Below are 25641 nucleotides of genomic sequence, written 5' to 3'. Positions count from 1 at the left end.
CCATATACTGTCGATATGCCATAACCCTTTAAGTTTTATTGCGGCTCTTGGGAGTGGTATAATCTGACAATGTGGCCCTCAGACTAGAAAAGGTTGTGCACCCATGATCTAGACCCACTTCAGGCCCATACAAGATTGATGTAATCCACCCGACAAGTCCACACTCAACTCAATGGTCATCTCAATACCAATCTTACTTTTTATACATGACCTCCGATGATTCCAAGTTTCCTCTGAGAGTGTTGGAAATCCCGGGACTCCAAGGTCAATCTCATAGAAGTGTACATTACGTAGCAGTACGGAGTCATCATGCTCCAATTTAATCTTCGGAGTTTGAGAAACAACAAAGAAGGGATGTGGTTCAGGTTTTTTTTCTACCACATACTAGAATACAAATAGCACAAAATAGTTGTCATGGACAAACTGACTTTATGAGGTGGCTCTGAAGACTCTGGAGAGATTGTGTTTGGTTTATTGGCTCAGCTGAATTGCGTGAATAGAAAAAAATACTTTGCTTGACAGTATTATAAATATTAGAATATAATGCAGAATCCGCTGCTCTACTGAGTAGTCCAGGAGATGTGAGGTAGTGCTCTATATATGGTACCTGGCTGTATAAGTTATATCTCGGAATACAGTATCTATATCATCTATGCCTGTCACCATGCATCTTGTACAACAAATAAAGCCCCATGAGAGTTGGAGGGCAAAAGTAATTAAAGTAATGTAAATCCCAGAGATACTTTAAAGAAGTACTCTGATATTCCGTAATGTGCCTAGTTGCAGGGCTTGAAGGGGCGGAGCATGACACAGGGATTCTCTCTTTGGTGTTCTTTAAATCCATGTGTCATGCACCTCCCACTCAGGTCCTGCAATAGGCATTACACAGTGTATCAGTTTTGCTTGAAGTGTTCCTTTAAAATTGCCACAGTACATTCCTCAAAATATTATATGCATTAGGTTAATATGAGAGCTCATTCATAACTTTGTAATAGATTCCTTAAAGGGTATGCCCACTTTTGCAAACCAATATTTTCTTATTGCTCCAATGCATCTTGAATTAAAAAAATGAAGCAACATTGCAAATAGTCTTGATTAAAAAATATCCGATTGTTTTTTGTGTATACAACTTTTATGCTGACTTATGTGTCTCCATGGTTGCAGACTACAAACACACCCTGTGTAGTCTGATCCTGCAATCATACTCCCTTCCATTTATCCCCTACGTCTTGTTGAGATACATTTAGTCACCTTGAATGATCAACAGTTTTCACTGATTTTACTGGACCATAGCATTCTTTTCTTCATTTCTGCACTAATATTAATTGTAGCATGCTCTTTTGGAAAATATGTTTTGTACTTTCTAGGATTTGATGCATTTTGTGTACCAGGTGTCAAGTTTGAAAGAGCAAACCTAAAACAAATACTGTAGTTTCTTCTCTCCCAAAAGTTTGTGGGTGAGTGGATGGCGTTCCGCACAATGTAAATGAGTTGTGCCACTCCCGAGCATTAAAATAGTTCTTGGTACTTTAAAAGAGAACTCTAGCATGGAGAATACATTTGCCATACATTTGAGACAGCTGTCGGCCCAACGCTCGTTCAGCCGAAAGCGATTTATTCCAACCCCCTCATTCATATGCACGCTCGGCCAACCATGCATGTGTTTTCAATAGGGTGAAGGAGTTAAGCCGTTGCAAGACTTCTCTGGCAGACGCTTATCTACTTTAAACAAAAAGATTGGGCAAGTTGGAATCCAGAAGATGTCGGGGGAGAGTCGGGACATTGCCATACACATTAGAAGATTGGCCATTCCCAAAGAAAATGGCGAGTTTGGCTGACATACATCTAATGTGTTTGGCCATCTTTATAAAGGGCCTCAGACAATTAGCTTATCACTGTCTCGCTGCTGGTACCCCAACAAACAGTTATAATCTTTAGAGGAATCTGGCAACAAGTGTTCATTTTCCCTGCAGTGCCACCACAGGTGACATGAACCATTACAAAGCTCCCATTAAGGCCGCATGCACATGAGTGTCCCCGTAATCACGGTCCATGATTACGGCCGCGGACGGCTGTGGACAGTCATCCGAATTTGCAGACCGTGCTCCCATTATAAAGTATGGGAGCACGGTCCATAAAATAAAAAATTAGGACATGTCTTATTTTTTACGGAAGGTTTCTATGACACGGACACCCTCCCGTAAATGTACAGGAAGGTGTCCGTAGGCCATAGAAATAATTGGGTCCGTAATTACGGACGAAATCTATGGTCGTGTGCATGGGGCCTAAAAGGTGTATGTCTAATGCACGGACATGCCAGGTCCTCCAGTGCGAGAGACCTTCTTTGTTGCTTTTCTCCACTACAGCTAAAAGACAAAGATCCTGAATGGGGGACCTCCCTTTATTAACTCAGAATTCCCTAAAAGTGATGTTTGACAATGGGTTTTCTATACCAGACAAGTTCCCTAATAAACACCCAACACTTTTATCCAGAAGTCACGTAAAAAAAAACAACAACAAACAAGTTTTGGGATTTTTTGGTGATTCATTACAGGTGCTTACTGGAAACGTATATAACACTAATAGAATGGAGAAGTCTTTCTTGAATGTTATACTAATAATTGCACACTTCTGCTAAATAATCTTACATTACTAAAGCTTTATATAAAGAGAGTCCTCAATATATATCACTCTTTCCTTCCTGGACATTTATCAAATATCAATAGGATATGCCATAAATGTTTTATAGATGCGAGAACTGAAACCTGCAGTCCTAAAATCCAGTTTAATTAGGCAGCCGCTGGCCGACGCAAACGGGCGGAGAATCACTGGAGAGGTGGGCAGCAATTGCGGAGACAACCGACTTTGCTGTGCTCGGCTGTTTACGTGACTCCCATTCATTTGTATGAAAGTTGCGGAAATCGGCGAGCACAGCGAGCTCTGTTGTTTACGTAGTTCCTAGCCATCTGCGGCCCGCGGGACACAGAGCCGCTAGTACAGACTCTGCTCCGGGACTCTGGAATTCTCTGAAATCGCTGTCCACATATGGACAGTGTGTCAGGGTCTTCCCCAGAGCGGAGTCCCAGGCAGAGCGCTAGTATCGGCTCTGCTCCGGGACTCTGGAATTCCCTGAAATCGCTGTCCACATATGGACAGTGTGTCAGGGTCTTCCCCAGAGCGGAGTCCCGGGCAGAGCGCTAGTACAGACTCTCCTCCGGGACTCTGGAATTCCCTGAAATCGCTGTCCACATATGGACAGTGTGTCAGGGTCTTCCCCCAGAGCGGAGTCCCGGGCAGAGCGCTAGTATCGGCTCTGCTCCGGGACTCTGTGGAATTCACTGATATCGGTGTCCATGTTTGGACACACGATGTCTGGGGCTTCCCCAGAGCGGAGTCACGGGCAGAACGCTAGTACAGGCTCTGCTCCGGGACTCTGTGGAATTCCCTGACATCGCTGTCCATATATGGTCAGTGTGTCAGGGTCTTCCCCAGAGCAGGAGTCCCAGTGATGTCATGAGCACAGCTGGAGTCCCAGGAAGAGCCTACTAGCGCTCTGCCCGGGACTCCAGCTCTGGGGTTGCCCCTGACATCCATGTCCATATATGGACAGTGATGTCAGGAGCAGAGCTGGAATGCCAGGCAGAGTGCTATAAGCGGCTCTGCTCCGGGACTCCAGCTCTGAGCAAGCCCCTGACATCACTGTCTATATATGGACACTGATGTTAATGGCTTCCCCAGAGTTCCGGCGCAGAGCCTATACTAGTGCTCTGCTCCGGGACTCTGGCTCTGGGGCTGCCCCTGATATCACATTCCGGTCCAGGAGAATCCCCTGACAACGCTGTGTATTGACAGTGACGTCAGGGGCTCCAACAGTAGAGGAATCCCCATCCAAAGCGTCAGCAACGCTCTGGCTGGGGATTCCACTCCTAGAGGGAGCCCCAATGGAGGTATCTACTTGGGGTGTGTGTGGCATTATCTGCAGAGGGCACTGTGGCAGCATCTGCGGAGGTCACTGTGGCAGCATCTACGGAGGGCACTGTGGCAGCATCTACAGAGGGCACTGTGGCAGCACCTACAGAGGACACTGTGGCATTATCTGGGGGTGTGTTGCATTATCTACAGAGAGCAATGTGGCATTATCTACAGAGGGCACTGTGGCATTATCTGCACAGGGCACTGTGGCAGCATCTACAGAGGGCACTGTGGCAGCATCTACAGAGGACACTGTGGCAGCATTTACAGAGGGTTCTGTGGCAGCATCTAAAAAGGGGCTGCCCAATCTTGACGTGTGTCTGCCAAACGCTGCTAACTGAGCCACCGGACTGCATTTAGCAACACTTAAACTGCAAAACTGGATTGTTGAAATAAGCACGTGGAGAAATATCTCAAATTTTAAACCTAGCGGTATTATTATAGTAATGTAGTATTATTATTCTAGTAATATAGTGTTATAGTAGATAAAATAACTAATTGATTAACAATAATTTTGTATTGTATCAAATTTGAAAGTAATGTGGCCCGTCTACTTCACATTTTTTCTATATGTGGCCCACTTACCCGGCCGAGTTTGAGACCCCTGCTTTAAGGCTTTAAAGTAATGTTCACTTTTTAACACCATATAATTTTTAGATCCAACTTTCTTAGTTAGTTAATTTCTTAATGTATCTTTATGGCGCTCAGAGCTGTTTTTTTGAAACGGAGAACCAAATCCTCTGTACAGTCTTCTCGCTGTCTGCAGCCACCAGTAGAGTGAGGTTAGGACCTTACTACATACTGGTTTTTTTATTGACTACAATGTATAAAGTGCAAGCAGTGAGCTCGTAAACTCCCGCAAGCACTGAATTTTATCTGTCTATACAGGAAATGTGGAGCTCTGCATCAAGAAAAATGGAGCTCTGACCCCTGCAAAAATTTATTAAATGAAATCTGTCAGCAGTTTTGAGGCCTCAAAACTATTGACAGCGCTATATAGGGGAGGGGGGCATTGTAACGATACTTGTTGTCATGGTCATGCAAATAGCCACTCTTTGCTCTGTGTGACAGCTCTAGCGTCCAATCAGGAGACCTCTAGAGCTGTCACTCAGAGCTGAGGGGAGGAGCTGGCAGGGTTCTTTGCCCTCCCCTGTATGCACTGTCAGCAGGTTTGGGGCCTCAATACTGCTGCCAGATTCCCTTTTAAGAAACTAATCACAGAAATTTGGACCCATTAAGATTGAAAAACAAAATTTATTTTTTAAGGATGTATATTTACTTTAATGAACTAGTGTTTTGAAGAATAATCACTATGCTGAATCTAATGTTTATTAAGGGTTAGGCTCCGTTCACACTAGCGTTATAGTTCTGTTCCAGTGCTTATGAACAGGTAGAAAAGCGTAGTCTGCAGCACTATTCTAGCTAGTTAAAAAAAACAAAACAATATATGATGGCCCCATTCACATTACGTTTAGCGTGTACACCAGTAAAGCTCCCGACGTACAAGCTAAACGTGTCCAAAGGGCTCCATTAAACTGACAGAGGCAAAAAAAAAGGTATAAAATAACTTGGTAGACTGCTCTACTCCATACAACGTAATCCTATAAAAACACATACCATGCATTACATGTTTTTTGTAACATGGGAGCCAATGGGTGATGTATGCCACTACCTGCATACGTCACAGGCATCTTTTTTTATGGTCTTTTCATAACGCATAACGATAAACGGATGCCATAATAACCTATGGCTAACGGCGACTGTGACGGATGCCTAAGGGTATGTTCACACGAGGTCATTACGTCCGTAATTGACGGATGTATTTTGGCCGCAAGTCCCAGACCGAACACAGTGCAGGGAGCCGGGCTCCTAGCATCATAGTTATGTACGACGCTAGGAGTCCCTGCCTCGCTGCCGGACAACTGTCCCGTACTGTAATCATGTTTTCAGTACGGGACAGTAGTTCCACAGAGAGGCAGGGACTCCTAGCATCGTACATAACTATAATGCTAGGAGCCCGGCTCCCTGCACTGTGTTCGGTCCGGTACTTGCAGCCGAAATACGTCCGTCAATTACGGACGTAATGACCTCGTGTGAACATACCCTAACAGTGGCAACAACACCCGTCGGCTATAATAGCATCCGTTTTACGTATACGTCATAGAAAGCTCATAGGGCAAAAACGTGATGTGAATGGGGTCTAATACTGGAGAAGAATGTTCATACTTGGTAATTGTGCAGGAAGCATGCTGCTAGCTATCTATGTTGCCCGGGCTGTTATCTGCACGACAATGTAAAATAAATGTTTTGGAGCAGGGAGTGAATGGGGTTAATGTGAGCCCTACTAATGGCTGACGGGATACCCTTGTAAACATTGTTGTTGGATCACTGCCCAGTGACTGTTTTTAATTAGTTGATCCACATTTCATATTGTAGCCAGCATGCTGTGTAACTCTTCTCGCTTTCTGTCACTCCCTCATCCGTCCTCTCGCACTCTCCCTTTTTTTTTTCAAACTTTTTTTGCTGTAATAAAGTCAGTGTCATTCAGTCCAAGTCTCTATTCTCCTGTATGAGGGGAGTCTAAAACCATCAGACCCCAAAGGAACTCATATCCAGATCCCCACATCTCTCTCCCCCTCCTTTTTGATTCTACGTGAGAGGCAGGAGGAGTTCAGGAAGAACATAATCTCTGCAAAAACCCAACTCAGCCCCAAGAACAAAACTAAACCCCACTCCCTGAGGCCCCCAAAAGCTAGCAATCCACCGGGGCCTCTGGGAGTGAGAGATCAAAATGGACGGGAAACTAATTCTTCTTTCTGTGTCTCTTTGCTGCTTGGGATGGATGCCAGCCTCCGGACAGGTGGAGAAGGTCAGAGTGATGTTCACACCTATGATATGTCGGGTGCACTGTGTGGGCGACCGGTGCACTAACCAGTGTAAGAAAGGGAACATGACCACCGTCTACAGCGATGAAGTCTCCAGAAACAACGGAGAGCATGGATTCCGAGCCTGTGAGTATGAATTCCTTTACTATGTCCCTCTATGCATTGCTAGCTTTGTATATTGAGTATGAACTGTGGCTTTGTCACGTATAGCTATCCATAGTAGCACTGTGCCTATCTGTTACCATATAGACCTCTAGCCTTGCCTTTATTTTCTAACAATGTCTATGTTCTTATTGCTATAGGCAGAATGTATATTTAATGGGACAAGAAACAGTCAGGGAACGCTGATATATGTGCCCGTATCTATTAGTAAAGGCCTGGGTACAATGCTAAAAGCCACATGCATTCACATAAAGGAGCCGCAGCACTTTACATGGTGGCAAAATCATTTGTAAACTTTTAAAAGTTTGTGGTTTTGTAACAGCAGACAGTGGGGGAGATTTATCAATAGTGTTATAGGACACATTCATCTAGGAGTCGCCGAAAAGGGAGCAAATTGTGCCAAAATTATCAAAATGGTGCACATAGAATGATAAATTTGGCACAACTTACCAGGCATGTTAGACATTTCATGCCACTCATGGCTGGAATATATGCTTACACCAATATTGTGAGCCAAAAGATGATGCATGACGACCCCTCTTAGTTGCAGCCTTTTTCTGGTCACATTACAAACTTGTCGAGGTAGGAGAAAAAGTTTCCTAAAACACATAATTAATTTGGCACCCAGCATATACTATATTATTGGGGAGAATTTTGCTTTGTAAATTTCCCCATTGTATATGGCCTGAAGTAAACCCATTAAAGATCCCTTATGTCATTAGAGAATGGTGTACAAACTTGGGGTTCAGAACCACACTTGGGGTCCAGTCAGAGAAGACATACTACATAGGGGGGGTTAAATTCTCTATAATTAGAGTTAGGCCGCCTTTCATTAAATATGCACTTATTACATCTGGAAGATTTAATGGACAATGTAAGGAAGTTCATTGGAGGCAAACCCTAGGCGTATCGCCTCCCCATTTGGTGTGGCATTAAATGCAATCTATTGTTACCCGTAAGCAGCCATTTTAGGATGAGGAGAAGTTAAGTGCAAGTGATAACCCAATTCAAGTGTATCATGCCTCTAGTGGTTGGTAAAGGGGCCCATGACTTTTAATGCCCATGGGCTTAGATTACTCTTAAGCTGGCCATACAAAGAAGATGTATGTTGGCCAAACCCGCTGACTTCGGCGAGACCGGCTCATAATATAATGTGTATGGCGGCGTCGCGACTCTCCCCCGACGGCAGATGTTGGGTTGCGAGAAGGGTCAGGCATGTTGTATCTCAACTTGCCGATTCTGTTGTTCTTTTGAAGATAAGCCACTGCCAGAGGAGTCTGGCAGCGGCATTCTCCCTTCTCCATATTGAAAACACATGCATTCTCGGCCGAGCTAAGTGTGCATGTGTATGGGGAAGACATTAGGAACAGCTGTCGGCTCAACGATGGGCCGACACCTATCTCAAGTGCATGGCCAGCCTTAGTCCCATCCTGACTGTAGTATTTTTCATTGAAATTACAATGACAGAAATTCCAGAAAAATGTCTGCCCCCATGATCCCTAGCAGGTCTTTTTATAACTTTGTCGTTTAGGTTTAATGTTCCTTTAAATTCCTACTCCGTTTTCTGCCTAAGACGATATCCCACGTCCTTGCACAATATCCTCACAAGAATTTAGTATAGGAATACATACAGCAGAGCAGTTGGTAGAATTACGTGGAAGAAGATTCGCAGTTCTGCTAATGCAGTGACATTATGTCATACAGGATACTCATGAAAGGTTGCATGGGATAATGGATGTGAAATAAACAAGACGTAGGAAGAATAAAAGGTCTCATTATGGACTGACAATCTCACAATAAACAGCTCCCATATAAATGTGTATGAACATGTTGAAACCAGAGTCTAATTTTGGAAGGCATTTGGAAAAAGTATGGATCTACTTATCTAGGGAGGTCAATCTCAGTTCATAATTGCGCAGATACAAAAATCATCCAGAATATCAGGGAAGTCAACTACGCTTTTCGATGGATCGGATCTCACACAAAAAAATGGATACGGTCATTGGAAGACTTATGCAACTGTTTTGGCTGTGTTCACATCTGAATTGTGGTTTCCATTATAAACGTAAACCTCAACGCAGTGCCGAATCCATCCAACGACAAATACCACCGGCGCCAGGCAGACCCCATTGACTTATAATGGGATCTGTCGTGTTCTGTGCATGCATCGCTATTCTTCCTGCCAAATCTGACACAATCTGTGACGGAGAATACAAACGTATGTGAATAGAGCCTTCGGCATACAGTTGCATATATCGTTTATACCGAGTTTATCTACCAAGCCCAGTGTGAACAGCCTTATATTAGAAATGGATAAAGCGGGTCAGGAGATGAATTTTACATTTGATTAATGAACACAAATGTCATTCTAGATCAGTCACTGCATCCTATTACCAATATTCTATAGTAAAATAGGGTTCAGAAATGTTTACAATTCTGGACCATCTGGAGATATTTTGTCATTGTGTGTGCCATTAAAGGGGTTCTCCATTTTGGGCAATGCCTCTTTGTTAAAAAGGTTCCCCCCAACAAAATGCTGATCACATACTATCTGGCAGACCTGATCCCCAGCAATCAGCTGTGATCTGTGGGGGAACCTGGCAGCAAGTATTCATTTCCTCTGCAGCGCCACCACAGGAGAATTGAACCATTACGCGGAGACCATTAAAATCAATGAGTTGTTCTGGGTCCTCCAGAGTGATAGATGCTTTTTGTAGACCCTCTCTACTGACTAATAGAAGAGGGTCCCAACTGTTGTACCTATTCCAATATTTCAGAATTCCCATTGAAAATAGTTTTTCTAAACCGGACAACCCCTTTAAATTTGAGGGATGCCAGTCCATCAGGATACTAGATTAAAGAAATGTTATTTTTTGGATCCACATGAAGATGTATTTAAATATGTTTCCTACATAAATTCTGAATCGAAAGTCCATATAAAAGAATCTTTCATATACAAGTTGTTGAAATGGTAAATGGATTTTGATAATTGCAACCGGTGTGCAGCTCTTTACCAGTAAGCAAGCCCCCACTTTATTTTCCTTAGATTCTTTCTGTTAAACATTCCAAAATTGTTACTACATGGAAACCGTCAACAAACTACTGTTGACGGATCTGTTATTCTGATTATGTTTTTAGTGCTTTGAGTACATAGGGGTGTAATGCTGTAACTGGATTGGTTCCACCTGATAAGAGTTCTTTGGATAAGCCCTTTTCATTGAGCAGGTCCCTCTAGGACTAGCTGAATCTAGGGTTCCCACTACTTTTGCCAGAGAACTTCTTGGAGACTGATGACTTTCCCCGCACCAATGCAGAACCATCACACAGCTCCCATTGATTTTAATGACCATTTGTGTAATGCTCCAGAATTGGAAGTCTCCCCTATATAGTAGAAAATTCATCAACACAGACTTTTGTACCTAAGAATGAACGTGTGGACATCACCTTGAGACCTCTCAGTCCTATTCCGAGTTTTGGTATGGGGTCCTATGATTATGGTGTACATTGTAAAGTGGAACTGTTTGATAATATTTGACAGATGGTTCATATTTGGTGAACAAGTAGTTGGTTTTTAGTTGTTTAACATATGTATTATCCCTCTTTGTATGAAAATTGACATCTGGTATCCTACATTGCTGATATCGCTTCACCCTTTGTAATGTCTGATGTGATTACATACTTCACTATGATGCCAAACAGAAGCAGAATAAATTGGGTAATTGAAAAGGTCACATTGGAAGCCAAAAAATTCTAGGTATGTCTATCGAAATACAAAAAAATTCCTAAAAGGACATTTACATCAATAAACATTTGCTTTTGGATAATACTTGGACTGCAGTATGCAGATAGTATAATAAAATTGGACATGGCCATAAATTGTCAACCATTGTTTCTGAACCAGGACCCTCCCATGTAACATTTTAATCTAAAGGGTCATATAGACCCATCTTACCAATTACTACAGTTATCCCCATGGACTAGCATAGTCCATTTTTTGAATAGCAGACATAAAGTTTGTCGGATAATTTGTGATCGTCCCACCAATCTAGTGGCTAAGGGATATCTAGACATCAAATATAACGTGTAATGCTCAAGAATACCTCCAGTTTTTGACTAATATATATCGGAGATCTTCTTTTCTGCTGAGAAACTTCCCTGCTACTCGTTGACTCCAAACCTATGATACATGAATAATAGTAGTTTGGCGGCTGTTCTTCTGTTGCGGCCAAGAAATATGGAAAGTTGGAAAATAGTGAGAATTTTGGGTCAGGAGTAAAATATTTGGAACAAAATACTTTCTCCAGAATCCAAGGGTAAGGCCAATGGTGAAAGAAAGAAGAGCACGGGAAAGGCCAGACAGGTTCTGGTGGTATAGGACTGGTATGTCAGAGAGATTGTAATCCTGAAAAGTTTGTTGTGTACCAGGTTCTTTGATCAGGATATTGCAAATTAGGTAACAGATTAGGAGAATAGATTGAGAAGACTCAGTGATACTGGTGCACATGTAGAGTGAGATGGAAGGTGTTGAAAATAATTTCAGTATTCTCGGCTTAAATTTTAGGTTTTGGATTGGACAACTCCTTAGCACAAAACAAGTCCCTCAATGATGAGCTAATTGAGGGTGGTCACGGTATCCAGAACCCCCATAAATTAGCTTTTATTGATGGGGAGGTGGGTGATTCTTCTTCATGAAGCAATACACGAACAAGCTAGGTCCCCCCCAAATGAAGCTCTGCGCTCTGGCTAAGAGAGGTAGACACAAGTGGGGGTCTCCCCTCCATTACATCTATATACCCCAGTAGTGCATGTGTAAACCTCATTTTGTTTTTCATTCTAAGAGGTGGGGTATATGGACCTCAATTGGGATGGTATAGCAGACTTGGGGAAGAAGGAAGTTTAAAGGAGTTTTATAAATAGGGGCAAGGGGAGAGGGCAAAGTGTATAAGACTGTATACACTACGAACTGATTAACGGCATTGGGGTAAAAATTTTGTTTGGTGTTTTAGATTAAACAATGAAGTTGGGTTTGATGAGAAAAACATCAGAAAGCAATACATAGATGCTATCTAAAGCAACACATTTTTAAATTATAGCGTGCTAGAGAAGGACCATAACTATTGGGGGTGCAGAGGTGACTGGGTGGTGGGGGAGCAAAGGCCTCTTTTCTACATAAGAAGACACCAGTAATCTAAATGGCGCATGGAGACCTGGTACAGATTCTGCATTTGGGCCCAGGAACTTCAAGCCTGTAGGGTAAAGCCCAGCTTTGGGGACAGAATTTAGCACCTCGAGAACAGTGTGAGGTGGTTCTTTCTCCTTGATATACTCGAAACATCACAAAAAAAAGGAAGGAAAGTAGTAGGACTCCTTAAGAAAAATGTTCCATTCTTCAATTATTCAGTTTCTTGCAGAATGAGTTGATTAAAAAGCACATGCAGGTCAAGACCTCATGTCTATCCGTTTGCCAAGTTTCGGTCAATGGTTGAGAATCTCTGCCAACACAACTTAAAAGATTGCACTGTAAAAAAAAATAATGATTCCATTTTTGTGAGAGGCCTTATTGTTTTCTTCTAAGCCCCGAAATGTCACCCAGGGTCTATTATTTATGAAAAATCTTAAGGGCTCAAGCTATTTTGTTGAGGAGATGATCTTCACCTAAGTTTTCTCTGATCCTCAGACTGGTCTGACAACGCCAATGCCTGGAGATGTTCACAATTATATTCATAGAGGTCACGTAAGCTCAAAGAGAGGGGTCAAGTAACTATGTCTCCGGTCAGACAAAAATTATTTTAATAAAGATTGGAGAGCATTTTATTGGCTAGAATATGATGTCTCCAGCTGTGTAATAACCTTCAGGTAAGAGGACGATCTCCAGATTTCAAAGCACATTCCATAAGAGTGAAGTTCACATCATGACAATAAGAATTAATTCTTGGATTGAATTGCACTCTATCTTCAAACACAAGAGACACGTTTTACATGCATAGATAAATAACTGGCTGTCTCCGAAGCTGCAGGTGTTCTCCAAGCTGTTTGCAAGAAAAAATACATGTGCCATAGACTTTTTGTAGTTAGGTCAAGCTACATGCCACCTCTGGCCACGCAATACACATCTGCCACTCTAAGGGTCAATTCACACTGAGTTTTTTGCCACTGATTTTGATGTGGAAACCGTGTCGGAATCAGCACCAAATATCGCCCCCCCCCCCCCCCCCATTGATTTCCATGGTAGGCAGAGGCGTTTTCTTTTCCTAGGTGGCTTTTGGCCGGTTGCGGAAAAAAAAGCTGCAGAGCCTAAATCTACTCCAGAGCCCCCAATATCTACAGGCCATTTATAGAACTACTGTATTCTTTGGCCCAGTTCGCACAACGGATTTTGCACAGCATCTGTGGGGAGATTCCTCCTCCCATTGAATTCAATGTGTGGTTCGGGCGGAATCCGCCTGTAAATTGAACACGATGCTTCTTTTTCTCGCTAGCTTAAAAAATCAGGTAGTGGGAAAAAGAAGCATCCGACGCCATTAAAATTAATGGGAGGTGAGATTTTGTGGCGGAATCCACCACAAAAATTCTGCCATGTAAAGAGGGCCTTTATATAGTAGAAAGGCTTGCGGGCCCCACAGGCACCAGGGCCCGGCTGTGGCTGATTTATATTGCTAAAGGTGTAATTAATTTTATTTCATATTTTGGTTGAAAGGAGGTGACCAGCGCGAGAAGGTTAGAGGGATGAAAGCTTATTCTCTGTTTTCTCAAAATTGTAATCGACGCCATTTAGGGTGAGGAAGCTAATTTCCCGTATCTGCCTTAAACATCATTCTTGCATTAGTAAACCTTGTTTCAACCCCACCACCTGCATCCACCATATTCCAGATTTGTGCTTCTTCCATAACCAGCGTCTCTTGTCTAAAGATTATTTTTGATGTTCCTGTGAAGTTTATTAACTGCAGAACTCTCACAGCATGAAGGAATAAACTTTCATGTAACCCTCTTGTTAGATGGATATAACACACAGCGTCCCTGTGGAATATCAGCCATGTGAGCTCATAGCTGGAGAGGTACCACTTAGCCGCTCTGACACTATGATGGGCTGTCTGCCAGCTATGACACCCCCTCTGCCCCACACCATACTAAAAAAAGGGTTCCTCCCTTTAAGCCTATCAGATACATAACGCAACATATAGGGAGGGTGCCGGCACATGGAAACCACACGTTGGACGGCTCTGAGTTTCCATGTGCTCACTTGCCCGTCCAGTGGGCAGTAATTTGGTGGAATGGGTGGAATGTCACAATTGTAATGAAGTACAGGACCTCCTGGAGCATGTGTCTCTCTGCAGGAGAGGAACTTGTACTTAGGCTTGAGTGTTCCCTAATTGTAAACAGATCCACAAAACAAAAATCGTACCTAAACTTTCCTTTAACAGGGCAAAGATGTAGTTTGCTGCCGTAGCCATTTATCTAAATAACCTGACCAAGACAGAGTGGGTTGTTTGGGCTCCGTCCTTACACACAGCACCTAGTGCAAATACCTCATTAGACACGCCAGCTATCCCCCTACTCACAAACCCTAGCTTAAAGAGGCTCTGTCACCAGATTTTGCAACCCCTATCTCCTATTGCAGCAGATCGGCGCTGCAATGTAGATTACAGTAACGTTTTTGTTTTTTTTAAACGAACATTTTTGGCCAAGTTATGACCATTTTTATATTTATGCAAATGCGGCTTGCAAAAGTCCAAGTGGGCGTGTATTGTGTGCGTACATCTGGGCGTTTTTACTACATTTACTAGCTGGGCGTTGTGTATAGAAGTGTCATCCACTTCTCTTCAGAACGCCCAGCTTCTGGCAGTGCAGACACACAGCGTGTTCTCGAGAGATCACGCTGTGACGTCGCTTCCTGCCCCAGGTCCTGCATCGTGTCGGACGAGCGAGGACACATCGGCACCAGAGGCTACATTTTATTCTGCAGCAGCATCGGCGTTTGCAGGTAAGTCGATGTAGCTACTTACCTGCAAACGCTGATGCTGCTGCAGAATCAACTGTAGCCTCTGGTGCCGATGTGTCCTCGCTCGTCCGACACGATGCAGGACCTAGGGAAGTGACGTCACAGCGTGATCTCCCGAGAACACGCTGTGTGTCTGTGCACTGCCAGAAGCTGGGCGTTGTGAAGAGAAGTGGACGATGCCGATTCTTCAGCATCATACACTTCTATTCACAATGCCCAGCTAGTAAAAGTAGTAAACACGCCCCGATGTACGCACACAATACACGCCCAGTTGTACTTTTACTTTAAACACGCCCAGTTATACTTTAGAAAGCCTCATTTGCATAAATATAAAAATGGTCATAACTTGGCCAAAAATGCTCGTTTTTAAAAAAAACATTACTCTTATCTACATTGCAGCGCTGATCTGCTGCAATAGGAGATAGGGGTTGCAAAATCTGGCGACAGAGCCTCTTTAAACATTGTGAACCAAGGCCATATGCATTCGTAAAAGCTGCAATAGACTGGCATTATTAGTCAATCCATGCAATGGATACCCAGTTGGGGGGTCTCATTGCTTATCCAAAGGGTATGCGGGAATTTCTATAAATATTTGTTGAGGACGGCCCACTGTATATATATGACATGGGTTTAAGCTTTCTGCCCGAGTAATTGGAATGAAGCTGAATGTAGGGTGCCCAGCAGACTGCTAGAGCCGCTGTAGAGAAGACAGAAATGGTTTTCTCCATTTTTGTCTTCACTTTGCTCACGTTCACAGGGCTGAATGAGTGCTGTGTATAGAATAGAGGTAGTGGCAGCACCACTATCTCTATTGGTCTCGGTGGTCATGATACTGGTCAATAATAAACGGGATGCTGATAGTAAGAGGCAGATCTCCCCTGTAACTAGTGTTGCAGGGGAAAAGCTGTGATTCCGGGTAAGTATGCACATTTTTGTTTTTTTTCTCTACTATTTTTTGCAGCGGACATTCCAGACAAAAACTGTACAACAATTTGGTGCGATTTTCCGGCCGGAATTCTCTGCGCCTTTACGCAGTGTATCCGCCCTGTGTGAACGTAGCTTTAAAATTCAAAAAAAATAAAATAAATTATGGGTATAAAAATAATAAGAAAAGAAACCTGCCTTGATCATGAAAAAAAACATTGCAAAAATCATGTCGCTAGCCCAACAAATTAAAAAGTTATAGCCATTTAACTAACGAGTGCTATAAAGAGGTAAATGGTATTTGGTCCTAAACCGATTAATGCGACATTTTCATTTGATATCATAGCTAGTAATACAGGATAGACCGCTACACCGCAGACCACATTCATATCTGTGATAACCAATAAATACTGGAAGGAAATACAATAGTGAATTAGTGCTTTGTGCTATGTGTATGTCCCCGTGACACTGGCCAGGCTACAAGAGACACATGATTTTTGGCCAGAAGACTGAAGGCTGTATACAAACATTACGTTATACCTGAATATACTATTATTGGAATACCAGCAGCGGGGGGCTTGCTGCTTGCCAAATGTTTCCCTGCGGATTCAATGATTCTGTCTGCCTGCCTGCTTCTCATCAAGAGCTGTGCAGGTTTAGATTTAGCATCTTGTATTATTTAAGGTAAATGTCGATTTGACCAAAGGGAACCCCGGAATTGAGAAAAAGTTCCTATGAATGTCTTCACGTCGAACCGCTTTTAATATGGGGTGCCACCTTCTGTACAGACTATTGGTGAGGTATGTATGGCAGTTCCTCTATAGCATATAATTATGTCCATGGATGATAATGGAAATATGACAAAGACTTATCAAAAGTGGACAACCCATCATAACAGGGCACTTCACCGCCATGTTGGATGACACTCTAGCGAATATAGCTCGCCAGCAAAGACAAAACATACATTACACTGTGCACTTTGCCCCCTTTAAATTGGGGCCCCACTAAGGATGCTTTATAACAATGAGCTAGTGGGTGTAAAAGCACTCCGTGAACTCCACCCTCGAACTCTCAAATTGGGGGGACCATAAGAAAGCTTGCTTTATATATATATATATATATATATATATATATATAAACAGTGCATGCCCCTTGACTGATTTACAAGAAAGGTGCAGCGGAGCCGATTAGGTGGCCAGTCAGCAAAGGTGGATGCACTGTTTTATATACAGTAACTTTTTCTAACGGCCCCCTGATTGATATGTGGTGTTTAATAGGGTATATAATAGATGGGTTATATTCTAGCACATTATATTACAGATCTGTTTAGATCTTCACACTTTTAGTAACTGCGCTATATAATACTATAATAAAATCTGTTATATTTTAATGTATACGTATCTATATACCAAATACTTATTGGTGACCTCCAAGTGATAGCCACAATATAATACTTGCCATTAGACATGCATTTTTATATCTGGCGCCATTAGCATTATTGTACTTGGCATCAGGCATGACATTATTATATCTGGCAACCATCATGATTATACTTGGCATCAGACACAGGACTTTTTTTTACATAGCAACAGCACTGGACATGAGACTAAGCAGTTTTATTTAAGGTACCGCTATTATAGGTGATAATAGGCATGACAATTTTTTTTTCTCGGTGGTAGTATTATACTTGGCAATTTAATATGACGGAAAACAGGCGTGCGACTGTCTTGGTAGCTGCAAAAATGTCATTGGAATGGAACAATGACCCAATATATGTCAGTGTCCATCCAACATCCATTCTTAATACTTGTCAGTATGCATGAAGTGACATGTCAGAAGTTTTGATCGGTGGGGTCCGAGCACTGGGACCCCCACCGATCATCAAAATGATGCGGCAAGCCGATGCGAAAAGCCGAGCAATTGGTGTACAGAATTGTCTCAATAGAATTTCACCAACTGTACATCAGCTGATCGGCTTTCCGAGAAAAGCCAATCAGAAAGCAAGCGTCTCAGCGCTCACCCGAGCGCTTCTGCTGCTTCGTTTTATCGATCGGTGGGGGTCTCAATGCTCGGACCCTTACCGATCAAAACTTCTGACATGTCACTATGCCATGTCAGAAGTTTTCTAAAAGTTTACTTACCCTTTAACAATTTAGCACAGTATTAGGGGACTGATATTTATGCAATTCCCTAATACATCCAATGCAGTGGTAGAGTATCACTTTAATGTCGGCAACTTACCTTGGGGTAGTGACGTACACAGAAGAGAGGAGGCTCCATAGCAAAGATCAAAATGTCCCCCAATTTTGGTGCCAGGTTTTGCTACCCGGACGGAATGGTCTGGTGTTCGTTTCCCCCTCTAGTATCTTTCTATGACCCTAGGGTCAAATCCCCACCCCCAAAGGGGAGTCCAGCAAAGGTCCTCACAACTTATTAGCAGATGGGTAGCAGGGGCGTAGCTGGGGGAGGCTGGCATGGCGCCAACAAGCCACTCTTCCTTAGACAGGGTATTTAGAGCTAGAACAGCAAAGTGAATTTTTGCCTAAGGTGAAGGAACGCTTAAAGAGGCTCTGTCACCAGATTATAAGCGCCCTATCTCCTACATAATCACGAGATCACGCTGTGCTGTCACATACACCCACATTAACTTTACTAAAGTGTCTTGAGAGTGAACAGACATTGCCTCCAACCAGGATGCGAAGTCTATTCACACTCCCGACACTTCGTAAAGTTTCTGTGGGACATACTCACACTGCACAGAGTGATCTCGCGAGATCACGCTGTGAATGACAGCACCGAGTGATCTCGCGAGATCACGCTGTGCTGTGTGAGTAAGTCCCACAGAAACTTTACCGAAATATCGGGAGTGTGAATAGACATCGCATCATGGCTGGAGGCAATGTCGCGAGATCACGCTGTGCTGGGCATACAGATGAACATGAATGGAGAGAAGTGTATGACGCTGATTGGTCAGCATCATACACTTCTCTTTACAACGCCCACTTGGTCAAAAGTTAGAAAACGCCCAGTTGGGCATTAAGAAACTAATTAGTATAAATCTAAAATTGTTCATAACCTGCTAAAAAATTATCGTTTTTCAAAATAAAAAACACTGTTGTTATCTACATTACAGCGCCGATCAGATCATGTAGGAGATAGGGCACTTATAAACTGTGACAGAGCCTCTTTAATTACAACTAGGGGTGGGACTCATTAGTACTGACCCCTCTTTCCAAGTAACCCATATAAGCCACACGGTCTGCTACAATGGTATGTACGTTGTTACCTAAGGGTCTATATGCAGGTGCCCATTGGGCACACTTGGCCTTGCGATTTGCTTGGCATTTACAAGCTCAGGATAATGGTTTCCAATGGTTGACATTTTCCACAATGAATAGAGTCAGTCATTATTAATAGTCCAGAACGTCTTTATGTCGGATGAAACCTGTTGGTGGTGTTACACTAAGCAGGTGTCTGACTTTTGGAGCCAAATTTTTTGTGGTAGGAGTTTATCAGAAGACATGCAGGCGGTCATTAGTCATATAGATTAAAGTTGTCAAACTGCTCAGACATCATTAGAGTGACCTCGTGAGAGCCGGACCCCCACCCAGTTCTCTCACGCCTAGGAATGAAAATAATACAGATTTCTTTGCAGAGAAATATAAAGCTGGCAAATCCAATCCCGTCTGAGGCTATTAATAAAGATGTATTAATAATTCCTTCCAGGTTTAATGCTGTAAGCATTGCATATTTTTAGCTTCAAGAAAATATGGAAATAAGACATACAGTATACTGTATATTTCAAGAAATAATGTATTCAGAATAACATAAAAGAATAAAATAAATACATGTTAATTTTGCTTCATTAATTTTAACCATGGTATAGGGCAGTGATCTCCAACCAGTGGCTCTCCAACTGTAGCCTGCGGCTTTCAGAACCTGATGGGAATTGTAGTTTTGCTAGAGTTGGATTGCTACAGATCGGAGATAGCATAGGGTATTTCCTACAAACCTATTAACCTTAGGGCCTGTTCACATCAGCATTCGGGTTCTGTTCAACCTTTCTGTCAGGGGAACCGGAGAAAAAAAAGCTGAACGGAAACTATCGCTTCCGTTTGCCTTACCATTGATTTCAATGGTAATTCTTCAGTTTCAGTATGTTTCCGTTCCGTAAAGTTTCAGGTTTTTTTCCACGGAAACACTACTGCTGTCGGCTGTGCTATTGTTTCTGTGAAAAAAAAGGAAACTTTACAGAATGGAAGCAAACAGAAATGGAAGCATTACCATTGAAATCAATTGTAATGCAAACCGAAGCGATAGTTTCCGTTCGGCTTTTTGTTCCGCGGTTCCTCTGACAGAAAGTTTGAACGGAACCAATGAACGGAACCTGAATGCTGATGTGAACAGGCCCTAACCCCAGTCAGGTCCCCTTCAAATTGGAATCTCAGACAACATAATAGCTACATACAATCTTGCAAAAATCACATTATTGCATGGATTTGGCATGGTCTGCTCTTCAAATGCTCACCGGTTTCTTCCAGTTTCCTGCCCAAATATGCTGGCAGATTAATGATTTTCCCAAAAGGAGAGCCATGGATCAACAGATGTCTCACTGATTCCAACTATCTACCTGCCCAACCCCATACATATATATATATATATATATATATATATATATATACACACCAATATAGATATATAAACAATTATATATAACAATTAAACAATACAGGATGGGGTCTTTGAAGTCTCTGTTGACTATACCATTTTCAACATCAGCACCACCTCTCTGCCCTCATCCGCATATGGCCGATTCGAGGGCCCTCCTGTTGAATGTTGCACCAAAATGATCGTCCCGCTGAGACCTTCACCCAGTAGGGACATACCAGTTACCATATAGGTACCACCTTTTGGGATGGGTCCCCCATGACAGGTTCGCCTACAGAGAAAAGAAAACAATCAAGAAAAGAAAACAAAAGCACAATGACACAGAGAAAATCTTAACCTCAAAGAAAATGAAACCACAAAGCAGAGAAAGAAAAGAAAAATCTAAAATTAAGGATGGGTGGGTGGGACACTGATCACTGCTGGGATACCGAATGAGGGACCTTCCTGCTCCTTCCATATACCGCTCCTCTTGGATCCTGACTAACTACTAATCAGGTAAGCCCACTTCCAATATTCTCCCTTGCCAATACACCCCCTCTAACTTCTCACCCCTAGCACTAGACCGCTATTTACACCATCTTAATTTACTCCTTCATACTACAGTAGATTAACCCTTCACTCCCCCAGGGACAGAGCATCCCTCCAATGTCATGAAGCCTTCCCCGAAACTGCGCCCCGGTCCAGGCTCTTGCTTTCCGTTGTTTTTGCCGGACAGATAGACGGGTACCATGACAGAGACTCGAAGTAATCCACTAAAGTCAATGGGTTCCACCAGGCGCCGTTGGTTTCTGCCATGCAACGGATCCCGAGCTTGCAGTATTTTTGTTGTTCTGCTCCTGTCACATTGGGTACGTGGACCCACTGGGTCGTACCGCCTTGACGGTATGGCAGCTGGCCAACAGTACACAGGTCACAGTCTATAGTTCGTATAGTGTACATGTGGTAGCTCAGACAGTAACAAGACAGGCTCGGCTGGGACTAGGTAGCAGGCAGGCACCAGGTGTGGTGTAGCAGAACAGGCGTGGAACACAGCACAGCACAACTTCAGCTCAACACGGTACTTGTCCAGGATAGCACGGGATACAGGTTACAGTTAGCAGGAATGGGAAACACTGGGAACTGGGAAACACTAGGAGACCATTTGCTTAGACAGACTAGGGTAAGACAACAAGGCTCAGGCCAGGCAGGAAGGGGCTAGGCCTCTCTTATAGTCCAGGGTGCTCATGGGCTAATTTAGTTAATTTTCAGGTGCGCACGCTGGCCCTTTAAGAGTGGGCACGAGCATGCGCGCGCACCCTACGGGACTCGCCGGGAGAAGCGGAAGTGAGCGCTGGCGTCTCCTGAGGAGGAGATGGGGACCAGCGCTCACAGTTCCATGGCTGCGGGTGTCAGGAGGTGAGTGAGCCTGACGGCCCGCGGCCATGGCATGACAGCTCCTATGATGGAGCAGAACAACGGAACCTGTAACACAAATGTGAACTAGGCCTTAGTGTTTCCATTAGAAAACATAGGGATTGTATTAGATACGAATGTTATCTTCTTTCTACATAATCCAAATCGTAGTCCTATTGCAAAATCAGACCCTAACCATCATTCCACAGTGTATCTATATTAAAATTGGTCTTAAAGGGGTTTTCCCATGTAGGATATTTCTGACATATCCACAGGATATGTCATAAATGTCAGATAGATGCGGGTCCCCCCTAATCCCCGTTCTAGCTTTTTGCTCTCGCTGCCTCCCGGCCACTTAATGATTACATGTTCGGGAGTAACGGGAACAGCGTAACTCGCTGAGCTACACGGTTTCCGTAACTCCCATAGGACTGAATAGTAGTTACGAAAACAGCATTGCTCGCATGTTACGCTGTTTCTGTAAATCCCAACCATGTAATCAGGAAGTGGTCGGGAGGCAGAGTGAGCACATAACGCTAGAACGGGGTTTAGGGGGTCCTGTTCTAGAGATAGGTGCGGGTGCCAGAGGTGGGACCCCCATCTATCTGACATTTATGACATATCCAGTGGATATATCATAAATGTCCTTTATGGGAAAACCCCTTTAAGGCGCTTTTACACTGGCCAATTATCGAGCAAATGAGCATTCATCAGATGATCGTATCGTTTTAAATGTCCAAAATATTATAGTTGTCAGCAGCACATGTCACTGTGTAAACAGGGAGACGCACTGCTGACATGATCGAAATGTGTGAGGACGAACAGTCGTAGTAACAAGCGCTCGTTCCCACCCATAGCTCCTTGTGAAAGGAGCAAACGAGCCCGATCAACGAGCTGTCTAGTTGATCGGCGCTCATTTACACGGCCCACGTCGGGCTGTGTAATACCAGCTTTAGATCGTAGGTACAGTATGAGCCCATAAACTTCTATAGGTGTTGTATCACAGCTCCATACAACTGGCATGGAGCCTCATTACATCCGTGAGGCCTTTGTGTGGAATATTGACCGTCTGTTGGTTCAGGTTGTCCCACGAGCGACATTTCAGGGCATCACCGATAGCTATGTCTTCCTGCAGTCGTCTCAACTGGATTGCTTTGTGTTTGGTTGGCATTGGGCCATGACATTGTCATGATCATTCCTGTCATCGTGCAGCCGTCTTCTTGCCAACCTGCTATCTCTACATACCGTTGTAGGAAACTTACATAGCTAATCTTCCTGTATAGTTACTTTAGGATAAACATAATAGTGTTTTTAAAAAGTAATGATGCAGAGATCTGGACTTTTTCTCTAGTTCGTAAAACCATTAAAGAAGCATGGTATATCCAGGAGCTACAGGGTTAATCAGCCCAGGAGAAAGGGGCCTCGATTATTCATGTAAACAGCTCCAGTCTCCATCTGGATCCGAGCCTCGGAAAATAAAATGTGCACTGTTATGTGTTCCCTTGTTGATGTGTATACAATAGCAAACCTTGGAACTGGTACAGGGAGATTGGGGGGATTTCGAGGGCGGCCCCACAATGATGTCCATTTCAAGAATAAACATTTAGCAGGAAGTGTCCTGGCAACAATTCCCACCAGACCACTGCCGGCTGAAGTGTTTCTTCAAAGCCAAAAATGTTTTAGAGGCTGAAAATCGTGCAAGTAGCGAGACCACTAACACTGAACGAGTAGAGACCACAAGCTGGTGTGTTAAACGAGAGAAGTCATATAATGGCTTGTTTAGCTAGATTAGCATAGGGAGTCAAAAAATTGCTAAGGTCATATCAAAATAATACAGTAAAAAAATAAACATATACTATATATATATATAATAATAAAAAAAATAAAGCAGGATTAAAACTCCCATTTAAAGAGCTGTTCCAGTAATTGAACACTGGGGCCTTTGAACATTGAAGCTCCTGGGCCCTAATGCAAAATCTGTAAAAGGGCCCCCTGACTATCAAGCGTCATTTGTAGTATTGATCTCTTCATATGGGCCAGAAGGACCTTTTGTCCCATTCCAGTGCATACTCTATTGCTAATATTAATGTGGAAGAGTCTATTGCTGGAGGAGAGATCAACTTCCTCCATCTGCTACAATGAACAACAGTACCTTCTTTGGGGGAATATGTTCTGTTACAGCGCAGGGGTACCTTGTGAGTAATGGATTTTATTCCCACCTGTGTTCTAAGACAAAGCAGGATGACAAAGCCATTTGTAGTCAGGAGCAGATACAGAGGGACAGTGAAAGACTCCAGAATGAATGACAATGTACAGAGAGATCGTGGGGGGGGGGGGGGGGGGAGCACAGAGGATTGCAGCATTCTAGCATAGGAGTTGTACTGCTTTTTATAGGTAACAACCATGTAAAGGTGTGAACAATCTCTTTTGGTTAGAAGGGTATATTTAGGGTGGCGTACTCGTGGCGTTCTTGCATTGTATTTCCGCATTGTAAAAATATGCTACGGAAAAGTTTACAATGTATGTCTATGGGAAAAAATGTTCCACAATGCAAGAACCATCGAAATCTGTCTGCACTGCAGAATATTTTTCCGGTAGGCATACATTTTAGTTTTCGGCAGCGTAATACAATGCAAGTACGCCACATGTGAGTGAACCCTTGCATGAACCTTTTTTTCCCAATCTTGTTGCGTTTATTTAGGTTTTGCTGGGATTCTTCTAAGGTCTCCTGCACATGAACATTGTGTGACTCGGGCCGTTTTTGACATCATCCGATCGGCACCCGATCGTCTTCAAGGACCCATTCACTTTAGCAGGTGAATTGGGTCCGTGAAAAATGGTCCGAGACTCCGATCCGATGAAAGATAGAATATGTCCTATCTTTCCTCGGATCACTGACGGGACTCGGACGGTGCATATGGTCATGTGCATGAGGCGTAAGAGTAAGTGCACACATAAAAGCACACAGCGTATCCGTCCTGGAAGCAGCAGGGAATTTCGCCTGAAAAGCCGCACCAAATTGTGGTGCAGTTTTTCAGGTGGAATCTGCGGAAATACTGCTAAAAAAAAAAGTTAAAAGTTACTCCCCGTTCTCCATTGTCATAGCGACGCGTCCCTCTGCTCCGAGTACAGCCCGGCCTCCTGGGATGACGCTGCAGTCCATGTGAACGATGCAGCCTTTGATTGGCGGCAGCAGTCACATGGGCTGAAACGTCATCCCAGGAGGCAGGGCTTCACTCAAAACAGAGGATTGTGTCGCTATGACAATGCCCGGGGGTAAGTATAAGCTTTTTATTATGTTTAAACCAAAAATAGCTTCTTTAAAAATCGCAACATTTGCCTATTTGTTGCGGGTTTTATCTCCCGATGGAATTTAATGGGGAAAACCCGCAAACCGAAGAGCAGCGATTCCACATCATAAACTGACATGCAGCGGATTAAAAAAAACGCACCGCAGGTCAATTTATGAACGGTTTCTTGGCAGATTCTTTCCGCAGTGTTGAACAAATCTCATCCACTCTGCCGCGACTGTACTATGCTGCGCATTTTCCACAATGAAATACGTTGTGGCGGCCCTCAGTGTTTACGCTGTGTGTGTCCCTGCCCTCATAGTGGCAAAATTCATGGCAAAAAAATTGC

General features: G+C 43.3%; 1 protein-coding gene across 1 annotated transcript in view; it reads left to right on the top strand.

The window, feature by feature from the left end:
* Positions 1-25641, top strand: part of LTBP4 (latent transforming growth factor beta binding protein 4) — a 108783-nt gene that overhangs the window by 21644 nt on the left and 61498 nt on the right. Inside the window, exon 3 of the mRNA XM_075836085.1 lies at positions 6822-6983. Within this exon, the coding sequence (XP_075692200.1) occupies positions 6822-6983 (162 nt within the window). The remainder of the gene's footprint in view (positions 1-6821; positions 6984-25641) is intronic.

Source organism: Rhinoderma darwinii, chromosome 8 (assembly GCF_050947455.1).
Source record: "Rhinoderma darwinii isolate aRhiDar2 chromosome 8, aRhiDar2.hap1, whole genome shotgun sequence".
Classification (NCBI taxonomy): Eukaryota; Metazoa; Chordata; class Amphibia; order Anura; family Rhinodermatidae; genus Rhinoderma; species Rhinoderma darwinii.
Note: the sequence above shows the minus strand (reverse complement) of the source record. Positions and strands in the feature narration are given on the sequence as shown.